The sequence below is a fragment of the Capra hircus genome, unplaced genomic scaffold, assembly GCF_001704415.2.
Source record: "Capra hircus breed San Clemente unplaced genomic scaffold, ASM170441v1, whole genome shotgun sequence".
NCBI classification, from domain to species: Eukaryota; Metazoa; Chordata; class Mammalia; order Artiodactyla; family Bovidae; genus Capra; species Capra hircus.
Window position 1 is genome coordinate 205,961 of NW_017190147.1, and position 19,395 is coordinate 225,355.

General features: G+C 59.7%; 1 protein-coding gene and 1 non-coding gene across 2 annotated transcripts; one reads left to right on the forward strand and one right to left on the reverse strand.

Moving 5' to 3' along the window:
• Positions 1–1,399: 1,399 nt before the first annotated feature.
• On the forward strand, positions 1,400–12,939 carry LOC102177969 (short stature homeobox protein). The gene is made up of 5 exons (XM_018045110.1): positions 1,400–1,711; positions 5,445–5,653; positions 9,637–9,694; positions 9,862–9,950; positions 12,694–12,939. The coding sequence occupies exons 1-5, from the start codon at positions 1,423–1,425 to the stop codon at positions 12,937–12,939; spliced, it is 891 nt and encodes a 296-aa protein (XP_017900599.1). The 5' UTR covers positions 1,400–1,422.
• On the reverse strand, positions 10,209–10,279 carry TRNAC-GCA. The gene has a single exon. It is a non-coding gene; the product is annotated as a tRNA-Cys (tRNA).
• Positions 12,940–19,395: the final 6,456 nt, after the last annotated feature.

Consider the following 19,395-nt stretch of genomic DNA (forward strand, 5'->3'; position numbering starts at 1 on the left):
CAAAGCGAGCTCCTCCAAAACCCGTACCACCCCCCAGCCCGCCTTCCACCCTCCGTGACCCCTCGTCCCAACTCCCTGGCGGAGGGGAAGGGCAGGTGGAAGGGGCCGCCAGGAGAGATGACAGAAAGCAAAAAATAATAATAATAATAATTTTTAAGCGGGTAGGGGGCAGAAAAGTCACTTTATTTGCGGACGGAACTTTGCATTTTGCAGAACGGATAGCTCCTGTCGCTGCCGTGGTTGCCAAGTGCATTTCGCATTGCAGCTGAGAAAAGGGGGATCCTTTTAAAGCACGTTACAGCGTTCCGAGAGAGGTCAGCAGAACCAAGGCACAAGCAAAAAAAAAAAAAAAGAAAATAGATGTCTCCCCCCGCCCCCAATAAATCTCTCAGACACCAGGCTGACCGCACGGCTCGAACAAGAAGGCTGCGTCGGTCCGGCGCCCCCAAGGACCGCTGTGTACGAACCGGTTCTCCCAGAGAGGGAGCCGCCGGCTTCTCCGCGCCTAGACTCGCACGTCCCAGGCAGCCGAGGGCCGCAGGGTCCGTGTCTCCGGCCCCTCCGAGGTCTCGGAGCCGCTCTGCCCAGCCGCTGCCGCCGCCGCGGAGACTCGGACACCCACGTTCGCCCTTCCTCGCGCTTTCGGGGTTCTCCAACTGTTTCCCCGATCAGGCCGCGTGCGCGCGCACACCCTCTCCGGGGGGTGCTCTGGCGGGTCCAGCCACGCCGTGCCCAACCGCATCGCCAAGTTGGGAGTCAATTCTGCCCCGTGGGATGGCGCATCAGCGCCGCCGCCCCGGGATCCCCTCGGTGGCGGCTCGGCGCGGCCACACCCGGAAGCCGCATCCCGCGGGGAACAGATTCGAGGCGCGAGGCTGCGGCGCTCCTCCTGGTGCTGGGCCGCCGAGGACGTTCCTCACCATCCCCAAGCTCCTCGAGTTTCCTTTCCGCCGGCCATTGAGAGAAGACGGATACCTGTTCGCGGCGCTGGCTCTTTGCGCCCCTGCGCGCGCGCGCGCTCTCTCTCCATATCCGTCTCTCTCTCTCTCTCTCCCTTCAAAAACTTGATCTTTACCGCTCCAGACCAAGGTGCCACAGACGCCAAACAGTGATGAAATCAAAAGAAAACCAATTGCCGGACTGGAGGTGGGGGAGAGATAGCGCCTCCGCGTGCGCCCGCCGCCGCGCCGCGAGGTGTAATTGCTGCAGTCAGAGAGCGTGGGGGGCTGGGCGCAGAGGTAGCCGCGTATAAATAGTGAGATCTCAAATTGAAAGGCATAAATAACAGCAGGAGGGACCTGCCTTCACACGGACGGTCCTCTCCGCGCGCGGGAGGCGTGCGGACCACAGCCCGGCTCCTCGCCAGCCCCGCGGACCCCCGCGGCCCCCCCCCGTTCCCACCCCCAACACCCCCGGGCAGCTATGGAGGAACTCACGGCTTTTGTATCCAAATCTTTTGACCAGAAAAGCAAAGACGGCAGCGGCGGCGGCGGCGGCAGCGGCGGCGGCGGCGGCGGCAAGAAAGAGTCCATCACGTACAGGGAAGTTTTGGAGAGCGGACTGGCGCGCTCGCGGGAGCTGGGGGTTTCGGAGTCCAACCTCCACGACATAACGGAGGCCGGCGGCCACTGCCCGGCGCATCTCTTTAAGGACCACGTGGACACCGACAAGGACAAACTGAAAGAGTTCGGTTCGGGGAGGGCGGCGGAAGGTAAGCCGGGCCGGACGCAGGCTCCGGGCCCCTCCGGGGCGCGGCGCTTCTCGTGGCCACCGAGCCCGGCCGCCCGGCGTCTCGCTCTGCGCCACGCGGAGACCCCGGGGAGGGGGCGCCGCGGTGGGCGCTTCGTTTCACCCCCAAAAGCTGAACGTGACCGCCACGAATCGGACGCAGAAGGGCCCGGCCGCCACCCGTCGCCAGGCTTTTCGTAAGAAAGAAACCGGCCGGAGAACCGAGGAGGCAGGGGCGGATGGAGGCCCTGGATCCGAGGGCGGGCAGCGGCGCGGAGCCCGCGCGCATCGCGTCCCCGGGGGGCGCTGGCATTGGGTGCCAGCGGCGGGCCCCTTCCCCGGATGGAGCGCGAGCCGGGTGTTTGGGCTTGCCAAGGCCGGTCGAGGGTAAGGCTGGCGGCTGCGCGCCCGTATGCCTGCCGGGCTGTCTGTGTGCCCTGGGACGAGCCCCGGAGCTCTCTCCAGGCGCCCGTCGCCTGCCCGCTTCCCCCGCTAGAAATGGGCCGCGTTGGGGACCGCGCCGGCCGGCAGGCGTCGGCCCCCTCCCTCGCCTCTCAGCCCCGGGCGCTCTTAGGCAGAACTTTCCCTTGATGTTGGCTGCCGCGGGGCCCGTGAAACTAAAACCAGCCCTGTGCCCGCAGGTGGCCAGGGTTTGCGCGGGGGAGAAGGGCCCGGGGAGGCTCGGGAACCTCTCTCCCGCGCGCGGCGGCCCAAACCCCGGCCGGCAGGGCACAGCGGGCCCTCCTGCAGGACCTTCATCCTGCGGCTTTTCCTGAAATCTCCGAGGCGTTGGGCGCTGTCCTTGACTGCAGAGGCGGCCGGGAGGGGAGGCTTGTTTACAAGGGCTTTCTCAGCGGGGCGAGATGGTCCCCACCGGGGGCGGATTTCCATGCAAGCAGGGCAGCCGGCAGCTATAAATCACAGGAATAAAACTGGCTGGATTTCTCAGCAGGGAGCGTTTGAAAGCGTCCGAAGGTCTATATGTCTCATGACAAAGCGAGGGGAAACAGAAGCTTGCCATATGGGGCCTGGGTCCCCGTGTCTTCCTCTTGCAGTGTTGAGAGGGGTCGGCATTGGCGACCCCTGGGAAGCCCCTGGGTCCCACACTTCGCTGGGGGAGTCCCCGCACGCGGGGCTTCAAGGCTGGCCCAGACTGCCTTTGGAAAGCTTGACCTTAGGGGAGGCAGAAGGCTGGCGGAGGCTTAGTCCGGATACAACCGCGACCCCGTGAGAGTCCGCGCAGCCTGAGTTCGGATCGTCTTACCTCTGAGGCTCACCCCTTGGCGAGGCCTCACGCACCTGGCCTTGTAATTCCTACAAAGACAGTGTGCTTTGATGGAGGCGCGGCTGTCTGCCGGCCAGAGTCCCGGTCAGGGCCTACTTTTAATTTACAGCGCCTGGCGACTGACCTCCCGGGCCCCTTCAGGGCTTCCCCCATCCTCCTTAAAGGCTGAGTTCCCCCTCTGCCTACCTCGGCTCACCCCTGGACAATCAGGGCAGCAGAATCCTGGCAATCAGCAGCTGGAAAGAGGGCAGAGCACAATCGAAGCCTTTTTATTTTCTATCTTAAATAGGAAGAGAAAGACAGGGCTGTAACAAGTAGAAGCAAGAAAAATCCCAGTTGCTCCTTTCCTGTCTGGCTCTGGAGACCCCTCCCCCCTACCCCTCAGAAGGGCCAAGCCCCCCTGGCCGAATTGGCAGAATGGAGGGGTGGGAGACGCCTGGGGTGTGGAGAGACACGGAGGTGTTGAGTGCCCGATCGAGTGGAACCGCTGAGCCTGGGGTTTCTGCAGAGCCTGCCCTGGGTTCTGCAGAACTTCAAGGCCAGCTTCCCATTCTGGGGTCAAGTCCCTGGGGTTCAGGCTTAAGACACCTGCACGACGGAGTCAAGGCGGGGCTACCTCTGGGAAAGGATATTTTTCCCCGTGGCGAAGAAGTAGGGCATCCTTGGAAAGGCATTCGTCTCAGGAGGTGAGAGGGCATTGGGTGCCCAGTACGCAGGAGCCTTGAGGAGAGATGTTTCAAGACTTCAGTGCTAGAGAGCATCTTAGGAACCCCCGCTGGGGGACAGGCTGGTTTCACTGATTTTCCCCTGGACCCACGGAGAATTGGAGTCTTTCCCCCTTGGCGAGTCTTCGGGCTCATGGCTGAGGGCTTCTGCAGTGCTCCCGGACTCTTTTCAGAAGTTGTGGAAGCCCAGACTCTTTGGAGAGAGTTTACGGAAAGCCACTGTCTTCTCCTTGACCCAGAGGGGACATCTAATGAGGGCGTTGGGAGCCCTTTCTGCCTGCACCCCCGTAGCCCCTATGATCCGAGAACAAAGAGAAAAACAGCACAAGGGCTGCTAAGATGTTGTCACTCTTTGCGACCCCGTGGACCGCAGCGCGCCAGGCCTCCCTGTCCATCACCATCTCCCCGAGTTTGCTCAAACTCATGTCCATCGAGTCGGTGATGCCATCCAACCATCCCATCCTCTGTCGTCCCCTTCTCCTCCCACCTTCAATCTTTCAGCATCAGGGTCTTTTGGCTTCCACCAACTCTGCGACTGGGGAGCCAACTTGTATTTTCAATCCCTGAGTTTGGTGTGGGCCTGCATTTCCTGGAGGTGGAAAGGAGAGGCGTCTGGGTTAGAATCTGGTTGATCCTGACCTTACTGCCCCCACCCCCAGCAAATACAGATGCTCCTGTAATTTTTGGACCAAAGAGAGTTTGCACTCCTGACTTCCTGTTGGGGCGTCCAAGACGGAGGGGCAAAACAGGAAGTCAGGAACCTGTGCGGTTTTGGCTTTGGGGGGCGCTTCCCTGGTGGCTCAGACAGTAAAGAATCCACCTGCAATGCAGGAGACCCGGATTTGGTCCCTGGGTGGGGAAGATCCCCTGGAGGAGGGCATGGCAGCCCACTCCAGTATTCTTGCCTGGAGAATCCCATGGACAGAGGCGCCTGGCGGGCTACAGTCCACGGGCTTGCAAAGTCAGACACGACTGAGTGACTGACACTTTTCTTTTCTTCTTTGCTTTGTTGGTCAGAGGGAGATGAGGTCCCCCCACCCCATCGCCCAGCTCTGTGGCGACCTGGAGGAGGCTCTGGCCTGGCTGGAGCTGCCCCTGTCCTGCTGGGGTTGGTGGAGCGACAGGGGTTCTCCCTGGCCTGGACCCCTAGCCAGGCCTGGCCTCTCCCGGAGCTCCCGCCAGGGACCCCGCCATACTTGGGTGTCTCTGCCTATGCGTGTTTGACTTAATATTTAACACCCCATTCCCTTTCAAAAAAAAAAAAGAGAGAGAGAGAGACAGAGACAGAGGAGGGGGTGTGTGTTAGTTTCTGTCAGTATGTCAACAGAGGCGAAGTGGATAATTGAGGAAACTATTCGGAGATTAGGCCAAGATACACCAGCCGGGCCGGGAATCGGAGTCGTTACAAAAGAGCTCGCCTGGCCTGCGAGTTTGCTTTATCGGCTCCACGCAGCTCTGCGTCAGGGCGCGTTGTCCGCCGAGGCCCCGCGCCCCGTGGGCGCACCCGGCGCTCGGCCACGTGGAGCCAAAGCTTGCCGGGGCGCGGCCTGTTCGCCGCGCGCGGGGCCGGGGTTTCCAGCACGCAGGCCTGGCGGGCCGGCCCCGGGGCGGCGGGGGCCGGCGGAGGGGCTCTGCGCGGCCCGCGGGGGACTCGGGCCCGGGCGCGTGGGGGGGACCTCAGCGCTGTGCCCTCGGCCCGCCCGTAGGCCTGTACGACTGCAAGGAGAAGCGAGACGACGTGAAGTCGGAGGACGAGGACGGGCAGACCAAGCTGAAGCAGCGGCGCAGCCGCACCAACTTCACGCTGGAGCAGCTCAACGAGCTGGAGCGGCTCTTCGACGAGACGCACTACCCCGACGCCTTCATGCGCGAGGAGCTCAGCCAGCGCCTCGGGCTCTCGGAGGCGCGCGTGCAGGTGAGGCTCGCGGCCCCCGGAGCGCGCCGCCCCGGCCTTGGGGGCGCTTTCCGGGAGCGCGCGGCGCCCCGGGGCCGGGGTGGGCGTTCGGAGGCCTCCCCGGGGCCTCGCGCGCTCCGTGTCTGGCGCGCTCGCCCTCCACGTGGAGCGCACAGGGCGGGTGGCTGGGGCCGGTGGCTGGAGCTGGGCGTTCCGGGGCATCCCCGGGGTCTCGCGCGCGCCCTGCCTGGCATCGCCCTCCGCGTCTGGGTGGCTGAGGCTCCTGCCCGCGCGGAGCCGGATTAGCCGGGGCGCCGGGCGGGGACCGGGGAGGGGGCGCGCAGGGGCGGCGGCGCGGGCGCATGGAATTGGTGATGTCCCCATCTGGCGAGCCACCGGCTGCTGGGGGGTGGGGTGCGCCCGCACGTGCGCGGGGGAGGGGGCGCTCCCGGGTGGTTTTGTTGTCGTTTTTTTTTTTTAAACCCCGGGTTGTTGTAAACGTGGAAGTGAAAGGGACGACTTTATTGATGGGGGAGGGTGGTAGAGACCCCCTTCCAGACGCCCCCCCCCCACCCCGCAGGCGCTGTCGACAGTCGGCCCTGCCAGTCGTCCTGGGCTTTTCCGTCGGCGTTGACGGTTCGGGGCAGGACAGCAGAGCCCGAGAGAAGGAAAGGAGGGTCACGGTCCCTGGGCTCCGGGGACTGGTTATTTAAATAAATGGAATTAATGCAGCCAACGGGGGGGAGGGGACCGCGTGCAGCCGGGGCTTTGAAAGAACGGCCTTCTTGTAGCTTTAAACACGACTGGGCTAAGATTGTACGCACGAAACGAAAACACGGAAAGGGTTTTAGAGCCACTGTTTTACAGACGCTTTCGTTTGGGGAGCGCGGGGTGGGGGTCTGCATTCTGCGTCCTTGCCGTTCCCTGCCTGCCGCCGCGGTGACTGGGGTTTCTGAGGCGGGCATGCCGCAGTCCCGCAGCGAGTCCAGGCTCCGCCGCGGCCTGACGCGGTGATGCGGCCCGCATCCCTGGGACCGCGGGCCGGCTGGCTCTGGGGACCGCCTCCCCGAGCCCATTTGTCCCGGCGGCTGTGGCCGAGGCGAGGAGGGGCGCGAGGCGGTGAGGGGGGACTCCTGGCCACTTTTCTCCGTCAAGATGGATGGGGCTGCCCTATATGAATTAATGAAAAGATTAAACTTTTGCTGAAGGGGACATCAACTTTTATGTCATTTCACAGCCTTCCTGCCCGGGATCTGTAATATCTCCCAGGCCTTGATGTACTGTTCCTATAAAAATAAATTACTTGTAATTTAATTCCACACTATTTCTTTCAGTAGTCTATTACTGAATAGCACCTTCGCAGGAGAGACCGAGTTGGCAGAAAATTGCTTCTTGGGTGGCTACAGATCTTGAGAAAAGCCCTAAAAAAAAAAAAAAAAAAAGGTTGGGGTGGGGTGGGAGGTGGGAAAATGGGAAAAGTGAGGCACAGGCCTATTGATCCAGAGTTGGATTAAAATTTAACGATTGTAAATAATAATAAAAATAAACATGGGAATATAAGAAATGAAATAATTTCCGATTGGCCACGGGGAAAAAGCATCGCGTAATAAAGAGAAGGCAGAAAGTGGTCATAAAAACCAATTAGTTAAAACTCGGACCCTGCTGTGCGAAGCCAGTAAAGGGGGCGGGGGAAGGGGGACTCAGAAAGGAAGAGACGAAAATGCAGTATATTTTAATCCTGAGTCTGAACTGTTGGGTAATCCTTTTCCGTACAGGCTGTCCTGTGTTGTTAGAGGATAGTGTTTCAATTTAGAGTGGAAATTTGCTGTAAATAAATTGAAGACCCTTTGGAAGCTGGTCCTTATTAACCTTTTATTTTTAGTGTTGTACTGGAAAACTCATATCACCCAGCTGTCAGGGTTATAATCGAAAGTTATGAGACCACGGTGAGGCGCGGGCGGTAATTTAATTACGACAAATATCTTTGGGTTTATGGCGCAGAGCTAAATTAAATGTCATTATTCACTGTCTGTAATGGAAATCAAAAGGAAATCAGATTACAGCATTTGTGAGAGAAATCAGCGAGTGATCCTTAATGAAGAAATAACTGTCTAAAGCACTGTCGTGTGCTTTACTTAGCATATTCAGGACTAATTGGAATTGATCGTGAATCACCCCAAGACTGATTTATTATCGCCGAACGCAGCGGCTAATTCATCACTTTTATTCTCCGTAATCTTATTTTTTTTTCTTCTTTCCCCGTGCTGAAGGGAAAGTGAGTTTTCTTTCTTAGATTTAAATAGGATTCTGTTTTCAGAAAAAGATGCCCTTGGTGGTGGGGGGTGGGGTGGGGTGGTGGTGCAGAATTTCCGCATCTGGCTCCGAATTTTCACATCCCCTGCTGAGGCTGGCCGGGTACCGGACCCCAGGAAGGGTCGGAAACGGAGAGCGGTCCCAGTCCCAAGCTGAGTGCAAGGCAGCGGCGATTTGGGGCGGTTCACCTGTAGGCATGGAATCGGAGTGCAGGCTTTGGAAATGCAGTCAGGATTTGTGAACCTTCACACATCTTAAGAGGGGGCACGGTTTTGGGAAATTCTTTTTAGAGCAATGGGGCATCCAAATTTGCTAGGCTCCCTGCAGCCTGGTGGGTTGAGCTTTCCCCCGCTTGGGGGTCAGTTCTGTTAGAACAGGCGGGTCGTAAAGGTCAGCCTTGGATGGAAAACAGGCCCTTAAAAGAGGCTTCGAGGGAAAAGTCCTGAAGTCCAGGCTGTTTGCAGCCTCCGTGGGAGCCGAGGTTTCCTGGGCAGGCTGGGAGGCGGGAGCGGCCCCAGGCCCTGGGCTTGGAGCATCGCAGGGTCCCTGAGTTCCCCCCAGAGGTGGGGCATGGCCCGAGTTATCCTGGAGCACCACGGAGGGGATAGGGTGAGAGAGGCTGGAGGGGGCATTTCGGAGGTCAGGAAGGAAAAAACCAAGTGCTGAGGAACCCAGATGGCGGGGAAGCCCTGGATTCCATCTTCATGGGGCTGTTTGGAGGACAGGGGACCGTGAGCATGGGGGAGGACTGGACGGGGCACTGGAGGGGGGGCGTGGGGCCTTACACCCCGATCTTGTCGTCAGGCCTCTGATGCTCGTCGGCTTGGGGCTCAACACCCTTTCAGGAGATTCTGAGCCCCTCCAGTTACACTCCCTGCACCTGAAGTCCAGCGTCTGCATTTTGTGTGTGTGTGTGGCAGGGCCGTGGGGGGGGGGGCAGTGGGGGGCGGTGTGTGCACCAGTCCTTGGGAATCAAGAACGGTCCTGACTCTGGGATGTGTAGCTGGGACCCTCCAGGCTTCCAAGGAGTTGGGGGGATGCCTTGGAGGACTTGGAAGTTCCTGGACCCCAGAGCTTGACTAGGGAGGAGGCTGGTCAGGAGGTGGAAGGTCGGGCTGGAAGGTCAAGTTGGACCAGTGGCCTAATGGGGCTGGAGTGGGGACTGCCGGTACGAAACGATGGAAGGTTCTCCACGGCCACCCGAGGACCCTCTTGGGCCTCCCTGGGGGCTCAGATGGTAGAGAACCTGCCTGCCGATGCGGGAGACCTGGGTTCGATGCCTGGGTGGGGAAGAGCCCCTGGAGGAGGGCATGGCAACCCACTCCAGTATCCTTGCCTGGGGAATGCCACGGACACAGGAGGGTGGTGGGCTCGTCTACGGGGTCTCAGAGTCAGGCAGGACTGAGCGACTAAGCACGGCAGAGAGGACCCCCTGCTCGCATTCAGTCCGTGGGTGCTAAGGCTCTAGTCCCTCTTGGCTGAGGACACTTGTCAGCAGCTCCATGTGCCCAGTTGCGCTGGGGCTGGGGAGACAGGGGCAGGGGAGGGAGGCCTTGAGGGGGCCCACAGGCAGCTTTTATTTTGGGGGGGCCCTGGAACCCGAAGCGCCTTGCACAGCCTCTGGCGTCGTCTGGAAAGTAGGCTTTGCCTGCGCTCACGATGGGGGTGCACGTGTGTCCGCTTCACCCCAGGTATGGTTCCAGAACCGGAGAGCCAAATGCCGCAAACAGGAGAACCAGATGCACAAAGGTGGGTGCGGGGTGGGGGAAGGGGGAGGGCCGAGGATGGGGGTTGGGGCGGCGGGGAGGCCGCCGGGACGGTGGGGCAGGGGCGGGGGGGGGGCCAGGGCCGAGGATGGGGTGGGGGCGGGGGAGGCCGCAGGGAGGAAGGTTCACTTGTCCTGTGCTTGCTCGCAGGCGTAATCCTGGGCACAGCCAGCCACTTGGACGCCTGCAGGGTGGCCCCCTACGTGAACATGGGTGCACTGAGGATGCCCTTCCAACAGGTAGCTCGGTTTTGTATTTTTATTCCCCCCCCCCCCGAGGGGAGCCGCCGCCTCCTCTAACCCGCCTGCGGGGAAGAAAGGGGAATCACTTTTTCAACAGGGCGAGATTTATAATCCCACTGTGCTGTGTGCGTAGTTACACAATCCTGTCCGACTCTTTGCAACCCATGGACTGCAGCACGCCAGGCTCCGCTGTCCGTGGAACTTTTCCCAGGCAAGAACACTGGAGTGGGTTGCCATGCCCTCTTCCAGGGGATCTTCCCCCGCCAGGAATCGAACCCGGGTCTCCTGCATTGCAGGCGGGTTCTTTACCACTGAGCCACGAGGGAAGCCTTGTTAACCCGCTGGTGCATATTAACATCGCGCTATTAAAAAAAAAAAAAACCCGGAGAGTTCTGTTTGAGGGACGGCTAGGACAGAAAGCCAGACACAGGTTTTTTTTCTTTACCAAAGTCAGAGGGAAAACTTAAAAATGCTACCCACCCAGGAAGCGCCCACTCGCTGGGTGCCTGCTCGGGGACAGAGGGGGTATGTCTCCCACTCGTGCGTGAGGCCCTTTCCCTGCAGCCAGCCCGGCCTCTCTGCATCTCAGGGGGCGGAGAGGGGAGTGATCCTTGCCCCTGACCCTCAGAGTTGGGGGGCGGGGCGCGGAAGGGGCAGTCGGGCCCAGCTCGCAGCAGCGCAGGCAGTCCTGTGCAAGGAGGGGGGCGGCCGGGCTGTCGGAGGACACACAGAGGCCCTCGGAGGCCCAGGTATCCCAGGGGCCGCCCACCGCCCCTGGTCTGGAGCAGCCTCGGGTGGGTGGCGGGAGCAACGTGGCGGGACCTGCGGGGGCAGCTGGGCTAGAGGGGGCGCCCCCGCTGCTGCGGGAGGGGGCGGGGCCCATCGTGAGGGTGGCGGCGTGCACGCTGCTGGGACGGGCGTGGCGGGGCGGCGTCGGCCCAGCATGGGGGTGGGAGCGTGCACGCTGCTGGGACGGGCCTGGCGGGGCGGCGTCGGCCCAGCATGGGGGTGGGAGCGTGCACGCTGCTGGGACGGGCCTGGCGGGGCGGCGTCGGCCCAGCATGGGGGTGGGAGCGTGCACGCTGCTGGGACGGGCCTGGCGGGGCGGCGTCGGCCCAGCATGGGGGTGGGAGCGTGCACGCTGCTGGGACGGGCCTGGCGGGGCGGCGTCGGCCCAGCATGGGGGTGGGAGCGTGCACGCTGGGGGGCGGGGGCGGGGCGGGGCGGGCGCCCAGCATGGGGGGTGGGAGCGTGCACGCTGGGCGGCGGGCGTCGGGGTGGTCCCGCCGTAGGAGCAAGCGGGACATGCCTGGGGGCTGTCTCTGCGCCCGTGGGTGCTGAGGGCCGCGAGGTCTGAGGGTCTGACCTGGCCTGCAGCGTTGTCTAGGCGTGACAGCGTGGGGGGCCGTCTCACAGTGGAGGGTCGTCTAGCGGTGACACCGTGGGGGGCCGTCTCGCCATGGAGGGTCGTTTAGGGGGTGACACTGTGGTTTCGGCTGGGAACTCCCGCGGGGCTGAAGGCAGGGAGGGAGTCCGGGGCTGCGGGCCGGGGAGGGGTCGGCACCCTGCTCACTCGGACTCTTCCCCCAACCTCCAGGCCGGGCCCCTCGCCCCCCCCTCCAGCATCCCTGGGCCAATCCTGTAACGGCCCCTGGTTACTACAGGGGCCGCTGCCCAGGCGTGGGGTCAGCGTTGGGCCCTCTGAAATGAGACCATTGGGAGCTCAGAGACTTGGCTGTGCTCTTTCTGGAAGTGGGTGGTCATTTCCTCCTCCTGACCCAGGGATCGAACCCTGGTCTCCTGCGCTGCAGGCAGGTTCTTTACCATCTGAGGCACCACAGAAGCCCATATAAGTTGAAACTTTGGTCTGCATTTTTTACAAAATGCTGTGGCTCAGACGGTAAACGGTCTTTTGGAAGATTCTGACTCTGGCCCGTGGGAAGGGGCTGTGTGTGGGGAGGTGGGGAGGCGAGGGAGGGGGGCGGGGGGCGGGAGGGGGCGGGTGGGGGCGAGGCCTGAGCTATAGGCAGGACCCTGAGTCCAGGGGCACGTCAAACCATCAGCTGAGGGTGGGGTGAGGAGGGGGTACCAGCTGTAGACACCTTGATGCTGCGGTGGGCCCGGGGGATCTATGCAGATCCCCCAGCTCCTTGGCGGAGGGAAAGCCTCCCTCTCCAAAACAGCCAGTGACACCCATCCAGACATCAGGTGTCCAGAGAACAGTGGGTGGTGGTCCCCTGGTGTGTGTGTGGGTGGTCCCCTAGTCTGGGGGGTGGTCCTCCTGGCGGGAAAGCCCCCCAACCAGAACAGGCAACGACCCCCATCTGGACAGCGGGTGTCTAGAGGAGAGTGGGTAGTGGCCCGCTGGTGGTGGTGGTGGGGGTGATCCCCTGGTGGGGCAGTGGTCTCTGGTCTGGGGCGGTTTCCTCGGGTCAGGAAAGCACCCCTTAGAACAGCCAGTGACCTCCATCCAGATATCGGGTGTCCACAGGACAGCGGGTGGTGGTCCCCTGGTCTGGGGGGTGGTCCCCTGGTTAGGGGTGGTTCCCCGGTCTGGGGAGGGGTCCTCGAGGCAGGAAAGCGCCCCCCCTCCCCCAGAACACGCAGTGACTCCCATCCGGACACCGGGTGTCCGGAGGACAGTGGGAGGTGGTCCCCTGGTTTGGGGGGGGCGGTCCTCGGTGCGGGAGAGCCCGCCCCCCGCCCCCAGGTCCTGACTGAGCGCGATCTCCCACCCCAGGTTCAGGCGCAGCTGCAGCTGGAAGGCGTGGCGCACGCGCACCCCCACCTCCACCCGCACCTGGCTGCGCACGCGCCCTACCTGATGTTCCCGCCGCCGCCCTTCGGGCTGCCCATCGCCTCCCTGGCCGAGTCGGCCTCGGCCGCCGCCGTCGTGGCCGCCGCGGCGAAGAGCAACAGCAAGAACTCCAGCATCGCCGACCTCAGGCTGAAGGCGCGCAAGCACGCGGAGGCCCTGGGGCTCTGACCCGCCGGCCCGCCGCCCCGCGCGCGCCCCGGGCGCCGCCTCCCCGTGCGTCCCTCCGTCCGTCAGTCCGTCCGTCCGCGGCGTCCTGCACTCCGCCCCTCCGCTCCCCGCACCGCCCCCCACCCTCCGCCTCGACGGGCCGCACGGACACCCTGGAGCCAGGGGGCAGCGAACTCCCCGCCCCGGGGCCGCCCCGGGAGATCCCTCTCCACCCCCTGCAGGCCTCGGGACGGGGACCTCGGGCAGCGCACGGCACCTCCAGGGCCTCGCGGAGACCGTCGCGGGGCGGGAAGAGCGAGCGGGGGGCGGTTGGACCACCCCAACTGGGCCCCCTCTTCGGGCGGTCCGTGCGTCCTGGGACGACCCTCGGCCACGTGGAGCTGCCCTGCGACCTCGCCTGCGGCTGCCACTTCCCCACCCTGAGCATGCGGCCTGCGCCACGCGCCTTTCCGAGATCTCACAGTCTGGGAAACAAACAAAGATCTGGGGCTGGTCTCTGAAGCTGCCAGCGTTTGGGTGCGCGCGGTTTTCTTCACTGCCACGGACGGAAAAGTTTCATCGGAGGAGCTACGGGACGCCCCCGCCCCAGTCCCAGTGTGGATTTCAGCGTGGACGCGGGCATCCGGAAGCAGGGACTCCCTCCTGGGCCGGCCCGCGCACCCACCGTCCCCCTCCCCTTCGCCTGAAAGGTAGCAATAACGAAGCGCGTTTGACACGGCCTGGCCAAGGTGATGCTGCTCACCGGGGACCTCAGGGTGTCACGTCGAGACCGTCCCGGGGAGGACCGGCGGCCTGACCGCCCCCTGTCGTCCTGCCCGCTTCTGGCCCCCGCGCACCAGATTCAGGATTCCTTGGGCCGCACAACAGGCGACTTGATAACTTTCCCCCCAGTCTTTTCGATTCCCCCTCGAATGGACACTCTTTGGCTGTTCTGCAGAACTCAGATGCGGAAAGGACTTGCAATCGGGACAGAGGGGCACGGTGGTTTAAGGTATAATAATAACTGATGAAGCATCCCCGCTAGTGACATGCAATGACGTGCAGGAAAGTGCAATATTGTAAATATTATAGATTTAAAAAAAAAAAAAAAAGAAAGCTGTCCACTCTTGACCCTGTCACCTCCGGACTTTGAAGGGCATTGCCTCCGCGCCCCCCACCACCACTCTGCATGCTGCGGGCCCAGTGCCAGGATGGCCGGGGTAGGAGGGGAGTGCTCGCGGTGGTGGAAGTGAGTTGGGTGTGGCTTGAGATGAGAACCTGGATGGGGTGGGGGGTGGGGCGCCAGGAAGTGAGGGCGGGGAACGGGCTGAGCTGTTTCTGGGACGCCTCCTGCAGGCAGGCAGTTTTAAGAGATTTTTTTTTCTTCTTTTTTTTCTTTTTTAAGGTGTGGGGCTTTCCTAGCGCTCAGTTGGTAAAGAACCTCTCTGCCAGTGCAGGAGACCCGGGTTCGATCCCTGGGTGGGGAAGATCCCCTGGAGGAGGGCAAGGCAAACCCACTCCAGTATTCTTGTCTGGGGAATCCCATGGACAGAGGAGCCTGGTGGGGCTGCAGTCCATGGGGTCACTCAGAGTCCAAGATGACAGTGTGACTTTCACTTCCTTTCACTTTTCTAGGGGTAGCCAGGTCTAGCCTTTCTTTTTTTCCTTTTTATCCCCCTCTTGTCCACAGGTTTCCCCTCCCCACCTGTTGTGTGAACATCAGACAGCTCTCTGTCTTAGCAACAGGTCAGGGGCGGTGGGGCATAGTCGCTTGACACCGTGTATGCAAAGTGTTGAGGTTCCCAGGTTGAGGTGGGGCGGTGGGCTTTGCTCCTGCTGTGTGCGGTTGGGTTCAGGGGAGTGTGGTGGTGGCTGTGCACCCTGGCTGGGCTTGTCTACCTCGAAAATGTGCGTTTCTTTTTTTTCTTTTTTTGTCTGTTTGTTTGCCTTAGTCAACCCAGGTGTGCCCAGAGAGAACTTGCTACCTAGTTCCCCAGAGCCCAGCCGGTCCACTTTGTAAGCCAGCTTAACAGCTTTTCGGTCTTGCTGACTGTTTTCCCTTACTCCTTCATTTGGGTACATTTCTGTAAGAAAAAAAAAAACAACTTTTTTCCCTTCCGTGTAAGGGAAGACATTCTGCCCTTGCGTTGACCTGAGATGTAGATTCATTTACAACATCTGAAACTCTTTTAATCAAAAGGCCCCCTCAACACAGATTTTTTTTTCTAATTTTGAAATTTCAGCTAAAGCTCTGAGATGATGAAGAGAGAGGCAGGGTTAAAAAAAATTGCATATTTTTAAATCACTTGCAAGCGTCGCTCCCAGCATTCATGGCGTTATGGAATTTGCCTTGTACGTATGTGCAGATCTCCTGAAAGGTTGTGAATTCTTTTTTTTTTTTTTTTAAGGTCCTCTCCATGGGATTTTTCCAGCAAGAGTACTGGAGTGGCTTGCCATGTCCTTTTCCAGGAGATCTTCCCGACCCAGGGATGGAACCTGGGTCTCCTGCGTGGCAGGCGATTTCTTTAACAATTGAGCCAAAAAGCCCCTGGAAGTTGCAACTTTGCTTTACGTTGTTTACAAAATGCCGTGGCTCAGATGGTAAAGAATCTGCCTGCAATACAGGAGACCCAGGTTCAGTTCCTGGGTCAGGAAGACCCCCTGGAGGAGGGGATGGCAGCCCACTCCAGTATTCTTGCCTGGAGAATCCCATGGACAGAGGAGACTGGTGGGCTACGGTCCACGGGGTCACAAAGAGTGGGACACACCTAAGCAACGGACACTTTCAGATGAGCCTTGTCCGTCCTGGAATCGAAGGCAAAGTTTGGAGGTGAAATGTGTTTGTGCGATTTTTTTTCTTTTTGAAGGTTTATCATGCATCCGTTGTAGTTAAACACTGACTCCCCACACATGAGGGCTGGTCTGGCAGAAGGTGAAGTTTTAAAATAGAGCTGCCCGCTGGGAGGCTGGGAGGCCTGCCAGATGGGGATGTCATCTCGTCCTTGTCTCTGGCTTAAACGGAGTGAGCTGAGTGCGCCCCTTCCTGGATGGGGGGCCCCCATGACTGAACAGAGCCTGAGCTGTTTGAGGGGACGGGGGGCTGTGAGAGGAGCTGGCATGGCTTCTTTCTGGGCAGAAAGAAAGTCTGGGGGGTAGTGGATGACTGTTCAGGGTGCCCAGGGTGGACGGCAGCTCCTGGCCTCCTGTGTCTCCCAGAAATTCCAGGACAGAATCGAGCTAGGAGCCCCAGTTGTGGTCAGTTCTGCGCAGCCCAGATCATGTCTGCTTTCTCCCTGTCCAGCAGTAGGCAGGGTGTGCTGGGGTGGGCAGATGCTCTGTGTAGGTCCCGGTCTCCCCGGGACGGTTTTTGGACCATCCTGGTCTCTTCCCAGCGGCCGTGGGGCAGAAAATGTACCGAGGTGGACGTAGTTTGGTTGTTCTCCGTGTTTTCTGAGTAAACACAGGACCCCCTTCTCAAAGTCCTTCATAGCTACTTCAGAGGGAGCACACCAAGTGAGGAATATCGCTTAGAAAGCAAAGTGGACAGGTTTCCTCCTAACAGCACCAGACGTGGCATTTTTGGTTGTGAAAGCCACGTGCAAGCGGGCCCGTGTGTGCAAACGTGCTACCAGATCTCTGCGGTGTTGAGCCCACGGGCTGCAGGGCTGTGTTCTGCAGGATGGGCCCTGGTCCACGGAACCGGTTTCGTTTCCTGAGACTCTGGTCGGAGAGGTCTTTCTTGATGGAGACTCCCGGTTTAGCAAAAACTCTTGTTCTTCTCAGCTGGGTTGTTGTGGTTCCACGTCTTTCTTACAGAGTCGCTCTTGTTTTTGTTTTTTTTTTTTCCTTCTGTTGTGAGGCTGGGAAACTTGCAATTTTATCTCAGTGGGGGAGGGGTTGCACTGATGGGTCTTAGCATCAGACGGGACTTAGCATTGTTGGGCTTCCCTGGTGGGTCAGATGATAAAGGAGCTGTTGCAGTGTGGGAGACCCAGGTTTGATGTCTGGGTCGGGAAGATCCCATGGAGAAGGACGTGGCGACCCACTCCAGTATTCTTGCCTGGAGAATTTCCATGGACAGAGGAGCCTGGCGGGGCTGCGGTCCACGAGGCCGGAAAGAGTCGGACGCGTGGGAAGGGCTGGCAGTTTCACTTTCACCGCCCGCAGCTGAGGTGGTGAAGTCTGTGACTTGGAGAGGTTGTGCTTGCTCAGCAGAGAGGTGCAGAGATCCCACCGGCGGCACGTTCCGGAGGGATCACAGAGGCCATTTTGCTGTTGCGTTTTATAGGGTGACTGTTCCCCGTGACCGAGGCCGAGTGCGGGCTGGCCGAGGTTGCGGTACAGGCTAGCTGCAGACAGAAGCAACCCGCCATGCTTGTAGAATGCCCCCCCTCCCGGAAGTGGATCTTCAGAAGAGCCTCACACGTCCCCGGGGGGTGCAGGGACCCCCCGCCCACCTTGCTCCCATCAGAGTTGGGACCCCTGACCAGCTGTCCCTGACGGCAGGCACTTGCACGCTCGGCCATGAAGTCCGTTCCCAGTGGGGCCATCTGGACTCTGAAACGGGAAGGGGTTGGTGTCTAAGCTCGCGGCCACCCTCGCCCTGCTGGTAACTGCCCCAGCCCACTGTTCCCACCGGTGGGTGTCACTGCTAATGATCCCCCAAGTCAACGGGGGACCCCAAGCCCTGAGTCCCAGCGTCGCTTACAGATAAGCCGACTTCCGTGACAAACATACGTTTGAGGCACTTTGCTCTTTTTTTTTTCTCCCCCCACCCCAAGTTTGGGAGGTTGGGTTGGCGGAGGGGTTATCCGTGGACAAGCTCAACATTAGAAAAAGAAAAAAAAAACCTGGTGCCTAATTTATTAAAAATTAGCTTAGGAATATGCTGACTTTTCAATACAGGTGAACACGATGCAGTTTATAAATGTTTTATTGAAATTTGATATTTAACGAGAAGCCGGTTGAGGAATGTAGAAAAAAATGTTCAAGTTGGAAAGCTATTAAAACGAGCTATTTATTGAGAGGCGATGGTTTCCCCAAGCCAGCCCCGCAGCACGTAGAGCTCCCGGGTCCGAGAGGGGCTCGCCCCTGTGCTCCTTGGGAGTAGGTGTATGTGGATGTCTTATTTATTTCTCCCCCACCCCCTTTGGTTGAAAGTTCCTGAATATGTGCTATCTTAATTATGTTGAGTGTAAATTTGACGTTGCCTTGCCTTTATTTTTATATATTTTTTGAGCCTGTTGCTTTTTCCCCCCGGCCCCGCTTCCTTTCTCCCCTGAATTTACGAGCAGCAACCGTAATTTAGGACACAGCGCCCGAGTTTGGGTTATGCATACAAGGTGTGTCTGGACCTACGCAGGTTTTCAGGGATCGCGCAAATGAAATCACACAGCACCCCCCACCAACCCCGCACCCCTGCTGTTGTGGGGTGAAAAGAAAAACACGCCAAAGGTTTTCTTGGCTGTGCTCGCCGGCAACCCACCCCCCGACCCCGACCCCCCCCACAAAATGCCCTTAACTTTAGTTCCACTTACAAAGTGTATTTTGTCAAACCGTATAGGATGAATGTACAGCTTGTAAAACGGAGATATAAATAAACTTATAAATATTTGTATTCAAGTGTTAAAAGAAACGCGCACCTCTCCCCAGAGGAGACTCGTGTGAGTGGGCAGTGGGGGGGGGCGGTGAATTTCCGAGCCGGACGAGGCTGAAAGTCTTGTTTTCCAGGGGACAGCAGAGTGTGTGTGTGTGTGTGTGTGTGTGTGTGTGTGTGTGTGTGTGTTTATGGTGGCCGTGTGGCTTTCCCTTCATGACTTCTCCCATAACCCTGACCTCGAGGAAAGGTACGTTCCACCCACCCGCCTCCACCCCTCGGAAAAGTGGGGAAAGAAGAGAGAGGAGGAGACACAAATCCCCACTTGCATTCAGGTCCAGATTGGAGGCTGGAGGACTTGAGCAAAGTCCACCTGCTTCGGTTTCCAGTTTAAAATGACCCTTTTGTGCTGTTTCTTTGGGGACTGTGTGAGGGTTCTCCGCCGTGGCTTTGCACTGATGGTGGAGTCCTTTTGGAAAAAAAAAAAAAAGAATAAATGGGGAAAAAAAAGCAATACTTAAAAAAAAAACGAGAGACTTTTTTTTTTTTTCGGCCTGTGCTTTTTATCTTGTTCTGGAGCGGAAGGTTAACAAGGTGATGTCATCCTCTGTGTCGATTAAAAACCACACGTGGGGAGGAAAGGGCAGGCCGACTTGGGGTCGGGGGAGCCGCCTGGAGGTCCAGGGAGGCTGTGTGAGCTGGAGCTGAGGGGCTGGGGCCTGCGCGTTCGGGGGGCCGGGGTGGGGGTGACCCTCCCAAGGGCGTATCCATCACCGCCCAGGTGTGCCCAGAGCAGCTTGGATCCTCTTCTCTCGTTCTTGGTTCCAGAAACCTTCTCAGCCAAGGATGGGAGTTCTAAAGGACCTTCTTGTTGGATGCTG